Genomic DNA, 20,186 nt, shown 5'->3' on the forward strand with positions numbered 1-20,186 from the left:
CCTGGGGATACAGACATAAGGATTCATGGGACACAATTTGTAAGGAGCTCATCTTCCAGTAAGTACACACGGAATAAATAGTAAGATAATATAGAGAAAGAAATGCAAAGTAGATGAATACAAGGTAGGGCAGATCACTAAGCTGGTGATGTTTAATCTGCATACTAAAGAAAAGGAGACTCTGTGAGGCATCCCAGGCCTAGGAGATGGCCAGCGCAGAGGCGTGCAGGTGGGAACTGGAGAGTCATGTGGGAACGGCAAAAAACTTAGTTGAGCTGAATCAGAGTGTGGAAGAGGAAGAGTAATGTTTCATGGGGCTGGAGAAATACATAGGAGACAGACTGAGAGGACCTTTCAGACTTCAAACCGACAAGTTTGGTTGATCTCGGGCTATAGGAAGCCACTGGAGTTGATCGAGTAAGAGCTAGACAAGCTAACATCTGTATTTCGGGCAAAATCATACTCGTAACTGTGTGGATGTTACACTTGGGGTGGTAAGAGCCTTGAGATCAGGAGGCTGTGATGATAGTATGGGCAAGAGGCAGTGAACTAACGTGGGAGCAGGTGGATGAGTAGAGAGGAGGGGTCATGTGGGAGATGGGGTCAAGGTAGAAATGGTAAGTTCTGACAATTGATTAGATATGTGGAGGGGAAGAGGAAGTGAAGAGTCCAAGATAATGTTGAGGTTATATGCCCAGGAGACTGGGGATGCTTGGACCTTAGGTGGAAATAGCAGCATACTTCGGGGACAAAGAGAATGTGCTCAGTTTTGGCCATGTGCCGTTTCTCATCTCCTGAAGTGAGCACCCACTGGGGTTTTATTGAAGGAACTTGAGCCAACAAGCACTTGTGAAGGGCCTGGTGCCAGCCAGTGGCTATATGATGATCAAAGAAAATGGCCGTGTCTATCCCCAAGCATCACAGATTTAAAGCCCAAAGGGAAGAAGTGTCCTACTTGCACATCTTACAGCTAAAGAAACTGAGGGAGGACAAGAGAGGTGAAAGAGTAGACCCATAATCCCCACAGGTCATAAGTAGCCAAGCTGCTTGAAGCTTAGCCCATCTGGCTCCAGGCAAAAAGTTACCTGGAGACACCGAGGAAGTAAGTGACGTGCTTAGGATCACACACAGCCAGTCAAGGTGGGAGCGGGTGGCCTCCATTGCTGCAATTTTGTAAACTCAACCATAAGAGTTCTCAGGTCAAAGTTGGGAGAACTACTGGACTTGGGCAAGGATTTTCTCATTCTAAATTTGGCCTCTCTCCACTATATGGCACTGCCTCTCACATAGCATACGGTTTACTGGGGAGATGAAGACGAAGGAGCAGAACATCCAGTAGGCAGTAACGAGCAGAGAGATCCCAGGGAATTAGGCCAGGACGATTGGAGCAGCTAGCGAACCCTAGAGCAGCTACAGGGGATGTTCCATTGGGGAAGAGATTCCCCAACATGACCTCTTTGCTACTTCTGCCAGGTCTGTGCACCTCCTCTTTTGGAGTGGATCGAGCCTGCCCACCTTCTAATCTCGTGGTCCGGAGAGAAGTGTTGGCCATCTGCAATTTGGCCTCAGATCCTTTTTGTGGCTCTCGTCCCTGTATATGTACTCTATGCTTCTTCACTTTTCTCCTGACTCTTGAGAAATAAAGGCCTCCCCCCGCCCCAACCCTTGAGGGGATTGGGCTAGCCAGTAGGGAGGCACTGTACCGCTACCACTTTGACGTGAATGAACTGGTGAAGCATTTATTAAGTGCTGTGTGCAAAAGACTTGTAAGCTCTGGGGATACAAATTGAAAAGCAGTCGGTCTTTGCTCTCCGGGAACTTACATTATGGTGGGGAAGGCGATACAAATGGAAGTTTTCAGCTGCGAGTCATGTGGAACAGTCTCGTGTCCTTAGGGCGCAGTGGTAGGGTGATTGTTCATGCCACTTCATATCATCAGTGATAACATGATAGGTTTCCGATATTTAACCATTTGAAAGAGCCGTGAACATTGGTGGTTGAAGTTTGTGTTTTTGACACCCAGCCAGATTGATTGTTGTGTGGACTAGTTTGTAGGGATGCACCCTGTTGTATTCTAAAGTACTCTTAGTTCAAATCCTACTTCACAAGCTGAGTGACCAAGGACAAGCTCCTAATTTCTGAGTCTATTTTGTCCTCTTTAAATGGAGAGGGTCACGATTGCACCGTCTCCCTCACAAGTTAATTGTGGAAGAGAGTATTATATTGCAGATATTAATGGACTAAGAGGAACAGAAGTAATTATTTTTCCAAGCTTTCATCAGGCAGCTAGAAGGCTTTGGGCAATAAAGGGGCAAACAAAATCCCCAGCTGGGGGTCCAGAGACTTCATCACAGGCTTAGATCTTCCTTTCCAGCTCTGCCATTCCCAATTTCCTCCAATGACAGCACCTGAGGGTGGTAGAGAAGGTTAATGAAACTGGTGAGGTCTTGGAGGTGGAAAACTTTGCTCTCTCTAGTTTATTTATAGGAAGGGAACAGGAGAGCCCATTCTTCTTAGCCAAGAGTGTAGATTATCAGCTCCTCGAGCTCAGGAACTATTTCTCTTCATGCCCTTACTTCTCCAGAACTAGGACAGTGCCTGGAACATAGTAAGTACTTACTGATGCTCATTGAAGGGAATGGAATGAGACTGTTCATCCCCAGTATATCTGGTGAGCAAAGGACTCTGCTCAGATGAGGCTGTGGCTGGCTCCTCTGAAAAGCTTCATCCAAAACAGGCTTAGAGAGAGCCAGTGAGCTGCTCTAAGCACCTTTGGTCTGGCTTCAACCTACACTGGGGCAGATGTAGGCCATAGGACCCTCTGGGACTGCCCAAAAGTACAGGGAGAAGTGGTGACTCAGGCAATTTGCCATAAACAAAACTGACGTTGCGCATGGCTGGCAGGGGAAGGCACTAAATAAATGCTTATTAATATTGTGAGTTCATATATTTTGCACAGCTATATATCTGGAAGGAGAAACGCCATGAATAATAGATCTGATGGGATCTCGAGAGATCATCTGGCCTAGACAGATGGCGATCTATTTCATTTTTAACCATTCCACAGGCTCCTTTGGTCAAGACTGCCCGGTGTTTCATCATCCTAAGAGTCAAAAAGTTTAACTGTATGTTTACCCTGGGTCCTTGTGTGAAACACACATCATCATAGGCTAAGTTAGAAGTGACCACAGAGGCCATGTCCAGCCTCAACGTGAGCAGGGATCCTTTTCACAGAGTTCCTGTTCATGCAGGGTCCACCCACAGGGGTGGGGCACTCAGTATCAGGTGAAGCAGTCTGTTCCATGTTGGGACAACCCTAGTTGATAGGAATACCATTATTTGATCATTCCTCCAAACTATGGGATTTGTTTTAGTCTTCTCTAGACTTCTGGATTGGGATGATGATGTTCCTTTATTTTCTTCCCCAAGCTAAATGTCCTAGCTTCACTAATCTTGCCATCTTGAAACTAATTTTCATGTTTGGAAGTCATTTACATTATATCTCTCTAGGTTCCCTTTCTTCTTAAAAACAACAAAATAACTAATGCATGTGGATTCTGTCTCCATTTTGTCCGACTCCCAGTCTTCTCCAGCAGTGGGTCCCTGTTTTTTCTCTGTGTGTATTTCTGTTCTCCCTTGGAGTTGGCAAAGAACTTGGGAATCAGAAGGATCATTCTGGCATACTGGGCATCTCTTAAATTACTAGGCAAAGTCTGGGCAGAGAATGGCACCTCCTAGGGTTGGCCTTTTCCTTCCCTCAAAGGGTCACCTCCAGATTGGGTGTTAAACCGAAAATGGGGTTTGGGAATTTGAGGTCAAAGGTTATCGGGTGGTGGCAGTGAGCTCCCCTTTCTTTTGATGCAGATTTTCGAGACTTAAGTTTTCTATTTTTTTTTATTTACAAGATATATGCATGGGCAATTTTTCAGCACTGACCCTTGCAAAACCTTCCATTCCAGCTTTTCCCCCCCGTCCCCCCCCACCTCTTCCCCCAGATGGCAGGATGACCAAGACATGTCAAATATGTTAAAGTAGAAGTTAAATACAATATATGTATACATGTCCACACAGTTATTTTGCTGCACAAGAAGAGTCAGACTTTGAAATAGTGTACAATTAGCCTGTGAAGGAAATCAAAAATGCAGGCAGACAAAAACAGGGATTGGGAATGCTGTGTAGTGGTTCCCACTCATTTCCCAGAGTTCTTTTGCTGGGTGTAGCTAGTTCTATTCATTATTGAACAAATGGAACTGATTCGGTTCATCTCATTGTTGAAGAGAGCCAGAGACTTAAGTTTTCTAGCAAATGTGACCACTCTCCATCTTGCTGGATTTTCTCTGAAAAAGTCTCTAGAGGGATGGATCTGGTTGTACAGTAGGCACACTGTCCTTTGAGAGACAAGGCTTGGCAAGAGAGGGCTTTCTTTGGGTCGGCTCATGTGGCTGGTGTCCCTTCCCAGAAACGGGCTATGACTGCTGGCCGGCATTCAGGATGTAGTCGTGGGAATCAGATTGGCTTGCTCAGCACTCTGGTGGCCTGCTCAGAAGGAACACAACTATCAATAAACTCTAAAAGCTTCTCTAGGCCAAGGCAAACAGTTCTTAAATGGTGCCGTGCTTTCTCTCCTCTCTGCTGCAGACACCGTCACTGAAGTCAAGACGGACATCTACGTGACCAGTTTTGGCCCTGTCTCCGACACGGACATGGTGAGTACCATTTTCTGTCCAGAGGGGAAGTAAAAGTAGCAACTTGAGACAGAGGTTGTGTGCAAGAGGTCTTGGCTCTTGAGCAATGTATTTGACTCCTTGGTGGTGTCATTTATCTTTCTGTAACTTTTTAGCCATGCCATGCTTGTCACTACCTCCCATTAGGTCTGAGTCTGTAGGAATCAACTCTGCAATTTTCTCCCTTAGAGCCTCACTTAGTTTTTTTCTTCTGAAAAATGAAGGGGTCAGATTGAATACTGAAGTCCCTCCTACCCCTATTTGCTATGAGCCTACTTGGAGCTAGTAATATGTTGTGGGCTGTTGGTGAACCTATGGGTATATTCCATATCTATTTTTCTCTAGGGAAAAAACCCTAACTTTTCATTTTAATATGTCTACATGGGTTTAATTCAAACAGTAGTCAAACTCCAAGTTTACAGAACTAATATTTAACCAGTTTTTTCATGCCTTTCTCCAAGAAAACAGGCCTTTGGATGGTCAGCAGTAATTGGTCTTAGTATCATACACAGAAAACTTGAAAGTAAACTAATCTTAACATGATCCTTCACAAATTAGAAACTGAGGCCTAGAAGGGAGGGCTGAGAATGCAATTCTGCAATCTTTCCACTGTACCACATGTGTAGAATGGGGCGAGAAATATGCCCCATGTCACATGCATTTGATGAAAGTATCTTCCAAATGCTGAAGATTCCATATCACCGTTTGTTGAAACCCAGTTGGGAAAGCTGCCTTTAAAATGTTAGTGTGATTTCCCCCTTATGATCATCATTGAGGTGGGTTTTGCCTTTAATATCCAGCCTGCTGGTACTGCTCTAATCCTCTACTGATTCCTTCTTTCTCCAAAAACTTGAAGAACCTGGCAGTCCCACCACGTCGTATTTCGTTACTCACTTCCGGGGACGTCAAGGAAGATTTTGTAGAGAAGGTGGCCCCTGAGCTCTCCAGTCCTCTGTGTTATAACTGTTTGTGGATTTTCCCCTCCAAACTAGATCGCAAGGTCCTCTATAGTCTCCTGGCATCACATTGGGCATGATGGAGAAACTCACTCTGTAAATATGTTTGAACACCATTTTTTCTTCTGTTGCTCAGAGACTCCCGATAACAGCAATCGATAGACTTGCTTTCTAACTCCCCTGTTCCTAAGAAGGGCCACCCCCATTCCCTCAGGCTCCCCAGTTCATAACCTTGGGATTCTCTTTGATCCTTTCCTTTCCTGCACTCCCCACTTCCAATTAGTTGCTGAGATGTCAATTCTAACCCCGCAGCATTTCTCAAAGCTGTGCCCTCCCGGCACAGATCTGCCCTTCATCACCTCTCCAAACAATTATGACAGCTTCCTAATTGGCTTCCCTCTTTCCAGTCCGGCTTCCTCAAGCTACTAAATTAATATTCCAAAGGCACTGTATCAGTTCATTGTTCAGAACCCTTTGCCTGTTACTTAATCCCTGTGATGTCTGGTGCCAGCCCTATTTTACGTTATTCTTCTCTCCCCACCAGCCAAACTAGTGTACTATCCATTTCTCAAATTTAACACGCCATCTCCTCTACAAAACCTTCCTCGCTGTCCCCAGCAGAAAGTCGTCTCCTCTTTGCCATTTTTCCTAGTTCCCTGTCTCCCCCTACCCCCCCGCCCACCAAAATAAGGGTAGGAGTGGTTTCATTTTTTTTTGTCTTGTATTTCCAAGTAAGTGCCTGCGATGTAGAGTATGTTTAGTTAGGTGCTCTTTCAATTGTTTTATGGGATCATTGTGTGCTTCCTAGGTGCCCATCAAGGTGAGAAGTACTTGAAAGATCTAACCACTGTCCTTTCCTCCGTAGAGGTTACCGCCTTGTTGGTGGGCAGTCCTGTCACTCGTATGTACTCTGTTTAACCATCTGTAGGTGCTTGAAGTTTGGCCAAGCATGCTGAATCCCAGCCACTGGGAAGAAACAGCCCAGGTTTCTAGGTTCCAAGTGGGGAAAGACTTCCCTTGGGCCGTGCAGCTCAGAAAAGGCCAGGGCATTTCTTTTGACTTTCAGATTAGTTGCTGTGAATTGGTAGCAGGGTTCATCATGAGGAACAAACTAAAGCTACCCTTGGTATGGCACCTCAGGGCATCCAGACAGTTGGCTCTGATTGCTAGGCAGTTTTCCTGATGACAGTTCATCGTTCCCGTTGCCTCTGTGTCTTTGCTACTCAGGATTGAGCTAAGGCTACATGCTCACTCTTACAAATTGGAGGCTATACTCTGGACAAAGAATTCCCCAGTTATTTTTAGCTCCTCCATACTCTTTGGATATATCTGAGGAAGTGGGGAAAGTAAAAAACACACTTGTAGAGTTTTGGGGCCTTTTTGACAGCAGTATGGGGATACTCCAAGCTCATTGAGGCTCCAGAGAGAAATGGCTCTTGAACTCATCTGAGTTTCTCTTGCTGTGTTGCACCTGGTAGGGGAGGGGTCAGAGATTCTCGGAGGGATGTTTGACCACCCAGTTCCCTTCTTCTCTGCCTCACTGGAGAGAGCCCTGATGTTAAGGCTGAGTGGGAATCTGGAGTGGTTGCCATTGCCCTCCATCCAGGAGGGTGGTAATTTGGAGAGCCCCAAAGAAAGCAGCTGCAAGTTTTTGGCAATTGAGGGGAGCTGCCTTGCCAAAAGTTGTATAGACAGAGAATGTGGGGGGAACCTGAAAAGTTAATAGTGCTGAACCATGTATTGACATTAATTTCCTCTACTGTGTTCCTGATGAGTGGGGAATCTAGAATCTCTGACCAATTTCCAGTGAGGAAGAACTCATTCCATCCAGTCACAGAATCACCAACTCAAAAAAAATTCCTCTTCTGTCATTCCCCAAATCTAGCCGTTGGACTTCTACTTGATGGCCGAAAGGGATACCTACTCCTTTCCCGGGGAACCCTTTTCCACTAGCTCTGAGCAGAATCAGTGTATAATCCCTCTTCCAGATGAATGCTCTTTAAACACTTGAACACAGATCTTGTATTACTTTTCACTTCCTCTTCATTTGTGTCAGTGGATCGTCACACAAAGGCCCCGTACTGGCTTAGGCACTCTCTTCTTGATGTGCTTTGCCTTACTGGTATCTGGGGAGTAGGTAGGTGAACAAATGCTGCTTTTCTTCCTAGGAGACTAGTACTCCTTGGGATTGACCTAAGTGCCTGTTGCTCAGTCCCAAGGATCTTCTCCTTTCCATCCCTGTTCTCACTCCTATGGGGCCTCAAACATCTGATTGAAATAAAAAATAACTAATACAGAGAATCCAAAGGAAGAAGCAGCAGGAAAGAACTGTGGAACGTTACTCTAGGTGGCGGAAGCTGTCCCTGTCCCTAAGGGGAAGTCATACCATTCAGACATCTGTTAGGCAGGGACAGGGATCCCCAGTGAGCCTCGTGGGTTCCGTTGGACACCAGTGTCATATGCAGAGTCCACAATCCAGGAAGAAGCCTGACTGTCCTGTTTAAGGAGAAAAATAAAATGGAGGCCTGGGGGATTAGAAACATTACCAGCGTCATTCTGGAGAACAATGGGATGACATCCATTTTCATCTGACAAGGGTTTATAAAATGTTAGGCATAGTACCCAAGGATTGGGGGTGGGGGTGGGGCAAGGATGCTAATTAAAAACAAGGTAGTGCAGGGGCCAGGTGCATTTCCTGGTATCCCTGGGTGGTTTCTGGTCCTTGAGATTTAGGCACATTTCCTGGGAGGGAGGGGTGTGTACTGGCTTTGAAATCCCTATGTACCTAGAGCGATTTCATTCATCAAGGGAGCTGCAGTGGCACACTGTGATTGTGGGGCAGTCTTCCTGGAGGGGCCTATTTGCCTTCCCCTTGGAAAGTAAAGCAAGTAGACATAATTTTAAGGGGGAAGAGTTTCTCTCCTTTCTCCCCCCCCCCCAAGCTAAACAGAGGAAGGGAGTTAAGTAGGGGTTTAACTAGAATTTATTAAGATGCTCTAGTAGGTAAATATAAAATTTCTTAGTAAGGTAGCTTTGGGGGGAAAAAAGGGAGGGGCGAACAACTAAGGAGGAAAGATACCTTTTTATACTTCTATTATGTTAAATTAGTACTCTATAATATCCTCCAGAAGAGAATAAAGTCTTTCTTATACTTTTATACTGTGTTTTCATTTTTATTAGGGGATCTCTCCCCCCCCCCACCCCCCGAGATGTGGTCGAGCAGAGAAAGCCTCTGCTTGACCATGCTATTTCATACGTACTGTTTCCGGAGTTGATGGTAGTACGTAGAGCAATTAATCTGTCCCAAGAGAAGGCCGAACACCCACCCACTGTAGAGGACTACTCTGCCACATCCCCAAGGTTAAATTTTCCCTCTAAAATCTATGTGGGTCTGGCTCACTCAGTGTCCCACAGCTGACTGACTTTTGGGGCAGTGGGCTCCATTTCCTACCGTTCCCAGTGTCTCTAGTATCCCTTTTCCCCAAGAGAAGGGCCTTTGTGAATCCTATGTGGCCGAACCCCACCAAGGCAGCGCTTCCTCTCCCTTGAAGGAGCCAAGCCCGGAATTGAATTTGTGATTTGTTTTCCTCCCAAAGCCAGGGATCCCAGCGGACCTAGGGGATGAAAGGGAGCACTTCCGGGATCTGGAGATATAAGCCCTTGGCTCATCTAGATAGGTGGGCTGAGCTCAAAGGGACCGGGCACATCCTAATAAAAATGACCAGGTGGGTGTGGTTTGCAAAGGATTCGGTGTGTGCTATCCCACCTAATTCTCCCACTGACAGATGAAGAAACTGAGGCAGAGATTAAGAGCCTAGTGCTCCCTCCACTGCACTTACCTTTCCAGAGAACTTCAGGCTCAGTTCAAGTGCTTAAGAATGCATTAGCTGGGCCAGGCCTGCTCCGCTGGCATTGGAAAAGCCAGAGAGAAGGCTGGAAACTAAGCCTAGAGACAGGGAGACCAAAGTGGGGGGGGGGCACTGCAATGGAGTTATTCCCATTAACCGGGACTGCCCGGAGCTCACTCCCTGCCCTTCTTTCCCCCTCACAGGAGTACACCATCGACGTGTTCTTCCGGCAGACCTGGCACGATGAGCGGCTCAAGTTTGACGGGCCCATGAAGATCCTCCCCCTCAACAACCTGCTGGCCAGTAAGATCTGGACCCCGGACACCTTCTTCCACAATGGCAAGAAGTCGGTGGCCCACAACATGACCACCCCCAACAAATTGCTGAGGCTGGTGGATAACGGGACGCTGCTCTACACCATGAGGTGAGTGGCTACCGGGCAGGGCGGCGCCCCAAAGCTCGAGGCACATGCGTGCGGGGAGAGGGAGAGGAAGGCTCAGGGACACAAACAAGAGGCGCTGGCTGGGAGCCCTGCCCTCCAGAAGCTGACATTCTCTGAGAGCAAGTGGCTACACAGAGGAGGAAATAGAGTAGAAGGGAAATGAGAGAGAGCCAGAGGAAGAGATTTCGAGCCACTGGGGGGGGGGGAGAAGCCCAGGCTCCAGGGCTTCCCAAACTTTTGCTACTCATGGGGCACTCACCTGAGAAATTTTTATGAGGCCCTGGGAACATAAGTATGTAAAACAAGTATGAAAAAAAAACATTTCTTTCTAATAAATCCTAATTTTGCAATCCCCACATTCAACTGGGAGACCGCATATGGGTTTGAGAGCCACTGTTGAAGAGTGTGTGAATAGCTCATTTCCAAAAGCCCTTCTAGTTTTAGCTCCTGTAATAGGCATTAGAAGGGAAATAAGGCTGTTTTCTGTGGCTTTTTGTGCCACTCCCAGTGATCCCGAGGAAGGAGTTTCACTAGCAGGAAGCCCTTGTTTTCCTGAACCCCTCGACTCTGGCATCCTGGGAGAAACCTGACTCCCTGGATAGCAGACACTTCATGGGGAAGGGGGAAAGGGAAAAGAGGGAGAGATAGAGAATGGAAGAGAGGGGGAAAAGGAAAGAGCCTCTTTCTATTTCTGTCCCTGAAACTGAGTCACTTTGTGACCTTTTTGCAATTCACTTAACCTATCTACGCTTCCTCCTGGGCCGATTCTGTGAAATGGGGATGATAATAATAATGCCTGCCGCCTGCCTTTCAACATAGTTGGGAGCCCAAATTGGATAATGTCGGCAGAGGGCTTTGAACCCTTCAGGAAGAGACACTACAATATTGGAGCCAACATCACTATCATTATTCTGCCCCTCAGCAGCCTGATCCAAGCTTCCTGGGGAGGAGGACTGACAGCCCTTCAATGAGGGGGTTGTTGGGCCGGCTCACATGTCACTTCACCAAGGGAGCCACCAAAAGCCCCATTTACTCATTTTGGGCCTTTGTGCAAACAAGGTGATTGGGGGAACTGGAAAAATGCTCTTGGGATTGGCTCTCCATCATTTTGTTGTAGAGGGATTTGGCTAAAAGGAGCGGGGGATTGGGAAGCTCATTCCCAGCACTGGCTTCATGGTAGATGAGTGCTAGTTCAGGACTGAAAATGAACATCAACATATACTTAGCCTGTCAGAAAGCACATCGGGAGAGGTTTGGAGGTATCTGGAATGGAAAAATCCCATCCCTGCCTCCTTCCCCAGAGGCTGTCCGCCTGGGCAGAATCCCCCGAGAAGGAGCGAGCGAAGCTGAAGGTCAGCTCGGCTGGTGCCGGGGCAGGAGTCCCACAAGGGGCTCCTCCTGCAAATGGCATCTCTTTCACTATAGAGGAGGACCATTAACTAGAGGGGGACCGGAGAAATCACTTTGAGGAGATGGCTTGTAATCAGCTCAACAAAGCCCTGATGGCTGCCTTATTATAGACCTCTCCTTATGATGCTGTTTGCCACAATGGCCTGAGTTTCTGCCACAATGCCTGAGTTTCTCGTTCATTACCTTTACCCGCCCCCCCCCCCCAATCCAAACTGAGCTGCTGTCTCCCTTAGAAGAGAAAGTATGCTGCTCATTGTTTTGGAAGGGGGAGGGGGAGGTTCCTTTGGGCTTTTACGACGGGGTCCTCCAGAGCTTCTACTGGTCCCTTGCTTCCCAGTGGCAACCCCAGTCTTGACAGCTTTGCAGAGTAGGCCCAGACTCCTGCATAGCAGGTGACTGGCTCCAGCTGCCCCTTTTAAGGAACACTCCCAGCCCGGGTGAGAAAGGTCCCGCTGGTGGCCACAGTCAGCAGGGCTGGAAGCCAAGATGGGAAGTGGCTAGTCTGGCATAGCAGAAGCCCCAAGATGGGGAGGGGGGAGCACCAGGGTTTTTCCCAAGTCAGCTAAAATGGAACTTTCCAAGCTGGCTATTTCCATCAGCCCAAGTGGGCTCAGGGCCCCATGCTAGGTACTGGGGAAGGAAAAACAGCAAGCATTTTAAGGACTCACTATGTGCTGGGCACCGCATGAAACATTTTGCAAACTTATCGCATTTGGGCATCACAACAACTCTGCAAGTGGAGCCCAGCCCTTCTCTTCCCCATTTTTACAGACAAAACCGACAGAGAGGAGTTAAGTTCAAGGGCACACAGCTAGAAGAGTCTGAGATGAAATTTGAACGAGGGTCTTCCTGACTCCCACCTGATGCCCCCAGCCCAGGGAGAGAGCCAGGAATAGGACAGGTTTGACCCTGAAAGTCAGGACCCTCCAGCACAAAAGACCACTGGATCTTGAGCTGGGGGAGCTCAAGTCTGGCACTGCCACTCCATCTCTGGACACGACAGTTCCCCTCTCTGTAAAGGAAGGGGGTAAAACTCTTCCTAATACTGTTCTGTTTCTAAGATGCCAAGAAAGTGGGGTGGGGAGACAATCTGACAGACACTTATTAGGCGCCTACTAGGTTTAAGGCACAAAGACAAAAAAGCAAGCACGCCTGCCTCGAAGGAGTTGAGATTCTGTGGGAGGAGAGGGGATGTTGGACTGACGGATGGGGCTTCCCTTGGCGCTTCCTACCAGAGCGGGTAGTCCTCCTCTGGTACTTTTGCCATGCAGCCAGGACAGCTTCTTTTAGGATGGGCTGATGCTAAGGAGGTAGCAGAAGAACAGGATTCAAAACCTGCCTCAACCTCTGTAGGCAAGACCCCTTCCCCTCCTCTGGGCTGCGGCTTTATCATCTGGAAAAGGAATAAGTTAAACTAGCAGAGTTCTAAGGCTCTTGTAGCCCACAAGTGAATGATCCTCTCCTTGTGCAGATGGATCAGGGGACCACCAGGAGGACCTCCTTTTTTTCGAGGTTCTGGCCGCTCCAGCCCGGGAAGGAAGGCCAGGTCTGGCTCATCCTTATCTGAGGGACCATCTCAGCCATGAGAGAAAAGGGTCTCTGGGTGAATGTGTCACTCGCCTTGGTGTATGGGCTCCTATTTCAAGTGACTTCCCCTCTGCTGATAATAGCCAGCTAGTGATTTACTTGTTCTTTATTACCAACAAAGTGCAAAGACAGCTAACAGGACAAACTGCCCTTTACACTGCAACTATGGTGATTCTACACCCTGCCACATCATTTACCAAAACTGCTTGGCTGGCCAGGGGACAGGGGCTGTGGCCAGGGATGGGAGGGCTTTGTGATTCAGCCCAACCCACTCAACCATCATGGTTGAGTTCTCTGCTAGGCAGCGGGAACACCAAGGCCCAACCAAAGCAGGCCCTGCTCCCAATTATGCCCCATTGGCTGGGGAAGAGGGGGGTAGTTTTCATTTGATGTTAATACAATAAACATGAAGGAGTGCCAATTCATTTCAAGAGGGAGAGAATAGAAATCAGCCGAGGTCTCATGGAAGAGCTGGCAATGGGAGCTGTGCCAACAGGTCTTGACTGATTTTTTCACTGTTCCTTGATACCTCACTAGCAGAAAGGCTGAGTGTCCCCCCCTCAAAAAAAAAAAAAACCAACCAAGGCTCCCAGCTCTCAAATCATCCAATGAGGATTGAATCTGTCCATCTGAGACTTCACTCATAGTGATGTTGGATATATAAAGATGACCTACCTGGTTGGTTGTGGCTTTTACCCTGTGGGAGCTTTTGATCTGGCTGGGAAAAGAATCCCAAACCACTGAAAACAGAAAACTTCGCAAAATCCAACATGAACTTTTGTGGCTGAGATAAAGAGTGTGTATGGGGGGATTAATAAATTGTGATCAGACTTGACCTTCAGAAACTAGTCATTCACTTGTTGGAGAAGCTTCTATGGCTTCCTATGGCCCTTAGGACAAAATGCAAAGTCCTTCCTGGTCCCCATTTAGTTTTAATCTGATACTACTGGCCTTCCTGGACTTTGCATTCCCAACACCACCTTCCTCTTCTAAATCTTTGCTCCAGCTTTTCCCCCTTCCCCAGAATGCCCCGGGCTTCTTCCCTTCGCTTCTTAGACATTCTGGATTCCTTTAAAATACAGTTTCGATACCACCGTCTTCAAATACCTCGGCCCCTGCTTTGCACTTTCTAATCTGCCAGCCCAGAGTGTGTAACTGGTGGAATATAAGCTTCTTGAAGGCAGAGGTGGTATGTGGTCTTTCCTTGAGACCCAGCCTATAGTAGACACTGGAGGAATTGAATGGGATGACTGCAGGGACTTCAGTCGGGTCTGCAAAGAAGGGTGCTCTCTAGGGGAAAGTGTTCCAGAAGGGAAGAGCAAGAAAAGCCCAGAGATCTCTCTAGAATCAAGTTTGGACATTTGCCCCTGGCCAGGTCTTCCTGAATTGTACCATCTAAATGGGTTCTGATAATCTTTGGCGTCATGGGGAATTCAGGGAACCTGCTGACTTGGCCCTAATGTGAGAAAGGAAAAGTTCATAGACTCCAAGTTAAGAACCCCTAATCCTCATTTTTGTAGGAGAAACTGAGGCTCAGAAAGAAGCTGCTTACCTGAATATGTGCAGCAACAGAGCTGGTTGTTGACTTCAAATCTAGTGCTTTCCCATCAAACCAAGCTGTTGCTGGTGCTGGGTTATAGTCAGGGACGAGCGGGATTTTGTCCTCTTGCTGTCTCCTTGGCCTCGTTGCTTCTGGAATTCAGGCTCAAGGCTTCTTCATCCTGGAGATAACACAGACTGCTAGATTGGTCAGGAAGTGTCAAGATTCCCCCTTCTTCCTAAATGTGAACTTCCGTATCAAAGAGGGGCTGTCATCTGAGCTGGTGGAGGGAATGCCCAGGCGGAAGGAGTCACAAATCCTTGAAATGAAAGACTGACCCTTGGGCCCTGGGACTTTGATCATGATAATTCTGAACAAAGAGAGAGGCCCTCAAACTCTAGTGTGATAATCGATCTTTTAAAGAAAAACTTCCTGTAATGCTAATATCCCAGTGGCTTTATAAGCTTAACAACCTGGATATTCCCTCCAGTGAAGCAACAATGCCCACCCTTGCCCCCTCACAAGTGCGACTATCTTTAATAGAAAACACACTGCAAAAATGGAAAATGGATGTATGATTTCTTTTTTTAAATAATTATAGCTTTATATTGACAGAGCCCATGCCTGGGTAATATTTTACAACATCATCCCTTGCATTCACTTCTGTTCCGACTTTTCCCCTCCCTCCCCCAGATGGCAAGCAGTCCTATATATGTTAAATAGGTCACAGTATCATGGATGTATGATTTCATTTGTTCATTGTTTAATTTTTTCACTGGATTATACAATTTTTTTTTGTGTGAGTGTGTCAAAGAGCTGAGAAGCATTTTAAAGTATGTGCCCAGCACCATGTGAGGCACTGAGGGCACAAGGCAAGAAGAAATGAAATGGCCCTCGTCCTCTTTTGATAGGAACAGCCGGAGTGTTGGTGCCCTTCCTTTACATGTTTATGCCTAGGAAATAAAAAGAAATATACAAAGGAAACATGAGTTAATTGGAAAGCAACATCAAGAAAGTTCTCATGTAGAAGGGCTGTAAAGAAAGGCTGAGATGAGGAGGAATGGCATCGTCTGGGCAAAGACCTGAGGGTAAAGGATGGAATGGTACTTGTGAGTGACAAGATGAGCTTCAAGACCTGAGCTTAAGAACCCCTGCAGGCATAGAATATGTGAGAAGGGATGAGGTAAACTCTGCAGTCCTTTTCTTACCATGGACAACCTTATCTTATACACAAAGGGAGGCTACCAAGTTCCTGGGACTGACTGAAGTCTTGTCAGCATGCCCAATCCAAAGGATCTTGCAGATAAGGGAGCTTTCCTTCCTTTGAGCAGGTGTACTAGACACATTCCCACCCTTCCTTATCTTGTATTAAGGATGAGGTCTAGATATGGAGTACCTAAATGAAATTAGGGTTTAGCTGAGGTCCAGTGGCAGGTTTGGGGTACAGGGAGTCAAACGGAGTTTCCCTGCAACCCCCTTGGATTCGGCGCAAGGATACGGCGATAAATGAGGTCTAGTAGTGGTTCTAGTCCCCAATAAAAGCATTTATCGGCCCAAAAGGCTAGATTGATAAAACAGGTTTATTATGGGGTTTGGACGCAAGGTTAAAGCATAGTTATGGAAATAGGCGAAGGTAGAGATAAGGAGGGCACCGGACAGAGGGTCCAGTGGACAGAAAGTCCTAACATGGCTAACATGTTTGGGACCTCTGCAAAGAGGGTCCCTTTTATAATGGGAGATTTAGCTAGAGGGGCTTTTGGGTGTAGTCCCAAGTTGGCTCAGATCTGGGTCTTCTATCAGAATCCAAAGGGACCAGGATTTGTGAGTCAAAGGGTAATTACATTCACGGGGTTGGGAATCACAAAGAAAGGAATCTTTCCTGCATCATTACCATACCTTATTTCCCCCCAGCAGACATAATGGGCATGTAGGTTTGTTCTGGACCAGGACTCTCTGGACTGTCTAGATGCCACCTTTACATGGCTTCCTTCCCTCACAGGTTGCTGTTTAATCTTTTGATTAGCCTGTCCACCTTTCTATGACAATATTTTGAACCACCCTCCCAGAACCCGATGCTTCATCGTACGGAGTATGGATTAGAATAGGGAGGAGAAATGAGTTATGGCAACCGATCTGGATGCTACTGAAACCATTTCCTAAAAAGATATTTTACAAAATAAACCGTCTGATTAGTTATCAGAATGAATAATAATAAAAAAAACTAAGTTCACAAGACTCCAGTGCTATAAAGCGGCAAGCTCCCTGTCTTGGAGAGCCCGCAAACTAATCACTTCGTTCCCACAAAAATCAGGGGTCCCTATGCATACCAGAGCCTTGAAACACCCCCTTGATGTGTCTGTTGGACTATCTAGCTCTGCAGACACTGGAAGTGAGGGGCTTGCTACTCTGCTAGTCCCCTCAAGGGGGTGCTTTGCCAAGCTAAGACACATGGATCATGCTTCACATTCTTATTACCTATTTGAAGATACCAATTGAGGTTTGGAGAGGAGCCTGGGCTTTAAGAGGAGCTAGTATATTCTGTGCACAGTTTCCCATGTGGTTTCTAACACCTTTGTTTTAATTCCACATCCTCTTGGGAAGCAGCCGGCACTCTTTCCAGGGAAGCCATCTGCATTTATAGATGCATAATGACAATTTCCAGTGGCTGTCCATGGTACCGAGTTATTTCCGAGATAAATGATCCTAAATGGAAAACAATGATCAGCTGAATATAAAAGCGTCAGCGCACTGTTTACGAGTCACTATACACCTTAGTTGCAACATGTTAAAAGGAAGTTTCCTGGTCTTCCAATCGCTAGAGAGTAGGAATGCTCCTTGAGGATGATGGATTCTTAGTAGACCAGTGACAGACACTCCCAAGCATCTCCTTAAAGTGGCAGGTACAGAAATGATGTGGATTTGCCCTGGTGCTTCCAGGTCACTAGCATTTTCCATGGAGCGACTGTTCTATATACATGGACAAGTCCCAGGAACGACAGGTAGTGCTTGAAATCATAGATCTACAGAACCTTAGAAAGTCTGACTTTTTGATTTTACATTTGAGGAGCATGGAAACTCGGAGATAGATGAAGTAGATTTTTCATAATCATTCAGCTTGTTTGAGGTAGAGGCAAGATGAAGACCCAGATTTTCTGATTCTCAGGCCTGGGTTCTCACCACTGCACTACACTTCCTCTAAAGACCCTGACTGTGCAGCCCTTTTTATACATCACTCAATGAATCCACTGACATGCAAAGTCATAATTCAGTTTTCTTCATTTGATGGGTGCAGGAGCAAGTAGAGTGACCCTGCCTCTACTTGGGGGAATATTGGGAGTCAAATCAAGGTCTTTGAATACGGGTATTAGAGGCAAAGGGTAGGTATGGAGTGCTTCCTTCTCAGCCTAGCTGTGCTGCTAGCAGCCACCCTCCAGCTGGCCCGATTGGCCAACACTTCCAATCTGGGCAGAAATGTAGTCTTTGGGAAAAAAATTTGCAGTTGAACATATGGATTTGTGACAACCTTCCAAAAGCAACTAAATGAGCAGTTTCCACTTAGAGTAGTGTTACTGGTGACTGCTCAAGTCTAAGTCACTGCTAGATGTGTTCGGGGCCTCCCTCCCTATGCTCTCGGGTACATTGGGTAACGAAAGATCACATGCCCTCTCCTCTTCATCTTTTGGAGGACACAATGAGTTTTGTACCTTCAAGGTACAGGAACAGGGCCCCGGGGGGTTTGTTGGTTCAGAAGTTAGTATTGCTGACACATGGGCTTCTTACGTTGTTTATAAAAAAAAAAAAAAAAAAAAAAAAAAAAAAAAAAAAAAAAAAAAAGTACTAATTGGAAAGGATCCCAGAAAGGTTTAATAAGGAAAATTGTGTTCCCTCCCTCAATATTTGGAAGATTCAGCCTCTGTGGAGCAATACGAAGGGGAAACTACATCACCCACTTATCCTGCTGCCCCAAGGACATGGAGAATGTATGGATTGATAGATGGTCTATGTGGGCTGCCCAGTGCCTAGAAAGGATCCAATTAGGAGGCATGCCAATTGAAAATTGCTCCCCTGAGAGGCAGCGGAGTGTAAGAGAAAGGAGATATGGGTTTGAGTTCCATCCCTACCACTCAGTAGCAGTGTGTCTTTATAGAAAATGGGGTATAGAAGAGGTATACTGCCTTACCCCTTAGGGAAGTCCTTTGCAAACCACAAGATGCCACAGATTGGGGCTATGTTATAGGTGAGCCATCCCCTGCCTATCAACTTCCGGCCTGGTTAATAGGCATTAATTAAGCACCTACTGTAAGCCAGGAACCTTCTCAGATAGATACTGGGGATTCAAAGACAAAAACAGTAGCTTTCTTCAAGGAACATTCAAACAGAGGAAACAACCATAAGATATACAGGGCAAATACAAAGAAATTTGGCAAGGTTGTGGGGAGTACTAGTGAATGGGGGAAGAGGATCAAGAAAAGTCTCATGCTGAAGGTGGCCCGTCAAGGAAACTGGAGATCCCAGCATGCAATGGTGAGGAGAGAATACATTCAAGGCATACAGTACAGATGATGTGAAGGCAAGGAAGATGGGAGAAGAGGCATTAAGTTGGACTGTTGAGCATAGCTCTCTCTTAGAAGGTGCCCGAGAGGAGTAATGTATCACAAGGCTAAAAAAAAAAATAGGCTGGGGCCAGGCTATAAAGCATTTTAAAGTGAAACAAAGGGTCTATATTTGATCCTAGAATTAAGAATTCGGAAGTGACTTGATCAATAACTCTGCTTTACAAACGGCATTTTGGCATCTGTAGGGAGGATGGATGGGAATGAGGAGAGACTTGAGGCAGTGAGATCCATTAGGAGTCAATTGCAACGGTACAGATGAGAGACAATAAGGAGACAACAGGGGGAAGCTGAGGATGACATTGATGTTGTGAACCTGGGTGATTGGGAGAATGGTGGTACCCTCAAAAGAAATAGAAAAGTACAGTGGAGGGGTGGGTTCAAGGGGAAAGATGATGAGGTCTGTTTTCTTCATGTTAAGTTTGAGATGCTATCCAGTTGGATAAATCATAGAGGCATTCGGTAATGTGGACTTAAAGCTAGCCATAGAGATCTGGGAATCATCTGCGTGGAGATTATGGTCTAACCAGTGGGGAGCTGGCAAGGTCAAAAAGCAAGAGCAGGTCAGGAAAAAGGAGAAGAGGACCAAAAAGTCACACCCATAGTTAATTAACATTGATGATAGTCCAGAAAAGATGACTCATTTACCCAACCCCAGACTAAGTAAATCTAGGCAGACATTGGGTTTCGTAGGTATCGTTGGAAGGGTGTTGCCTCCTCATCAGTTACTTTTCCTTTTGGCCTTCTTACCTTCGTTCATATTATTCTTCCCCTTTCTTGATCTAGCCAAGCCTTACCCAGCCTCCAAATCCCATCCCCTCCTTGGTGATTCCACTGATCCCTCCCCTCCTCAGAGCTAGCAGAGAACGTCTATAATAGTAGTAAGAAAAATGAGAACAATAGTAAGAATACCAATGGTTGACATTTCTAGAATTCATTCACATTGACCAAGTTCTTTCCTCCTGATAGCCCTAGGAAGTGAGCAGTGTGCATACTGTTGAATCCATTATAGAGATGAGAAAACTGAGACTTGAAAAGGTCAAACATTTGGAAGTTCATAAAAATG

At 46.3% G+C, this 20,186-nt stretch overlaps 1 protein-coding gene across 1 annotated transcript in view; it reads left to right on the forward strand.

Moving 5' to 3' along the window:
• GABRA3 (gamma-aminobutyric acid type A receptor subunit alpha3) overlaps nucleotides 1-20,186 on the forward strand; it is a 142,599-nt gene that overhangs the window by 103,301 nt on the left and 19,112 nt on the right. Inside the window, exons 4-5 of the mRNA XM_031945069.1 lie at nucleotides 4,639-4,706; nucleotides 9,732-9,952. Of these exons, the coding sequence (XP_031800929.1) occupies nucleotides 4,639-4,706; nucleotides 9,732-9,952 (289 nt within the window). The remainder of the gene's footprint in view (nucleotides 1-4,638; nucleotides 4,707-9,731; nucleotides 9,953-20,186) is intronic.

This window comes from Sarcophilus harrisii, chromosome X (genome assembly GCF_902635505.1).
Source record: "Sarcophilus harrisii chromosome X, mSarHar1.11, whole genome shotgun sequence".
In the NCBI taxonomy this organism is placed as follows: Eukaryota; Metazoa; Chordata; class Mammalia; order Dasyuromorphia; family Dasyuridae; genus Sarcophilus; species Sarcophilus harrisii.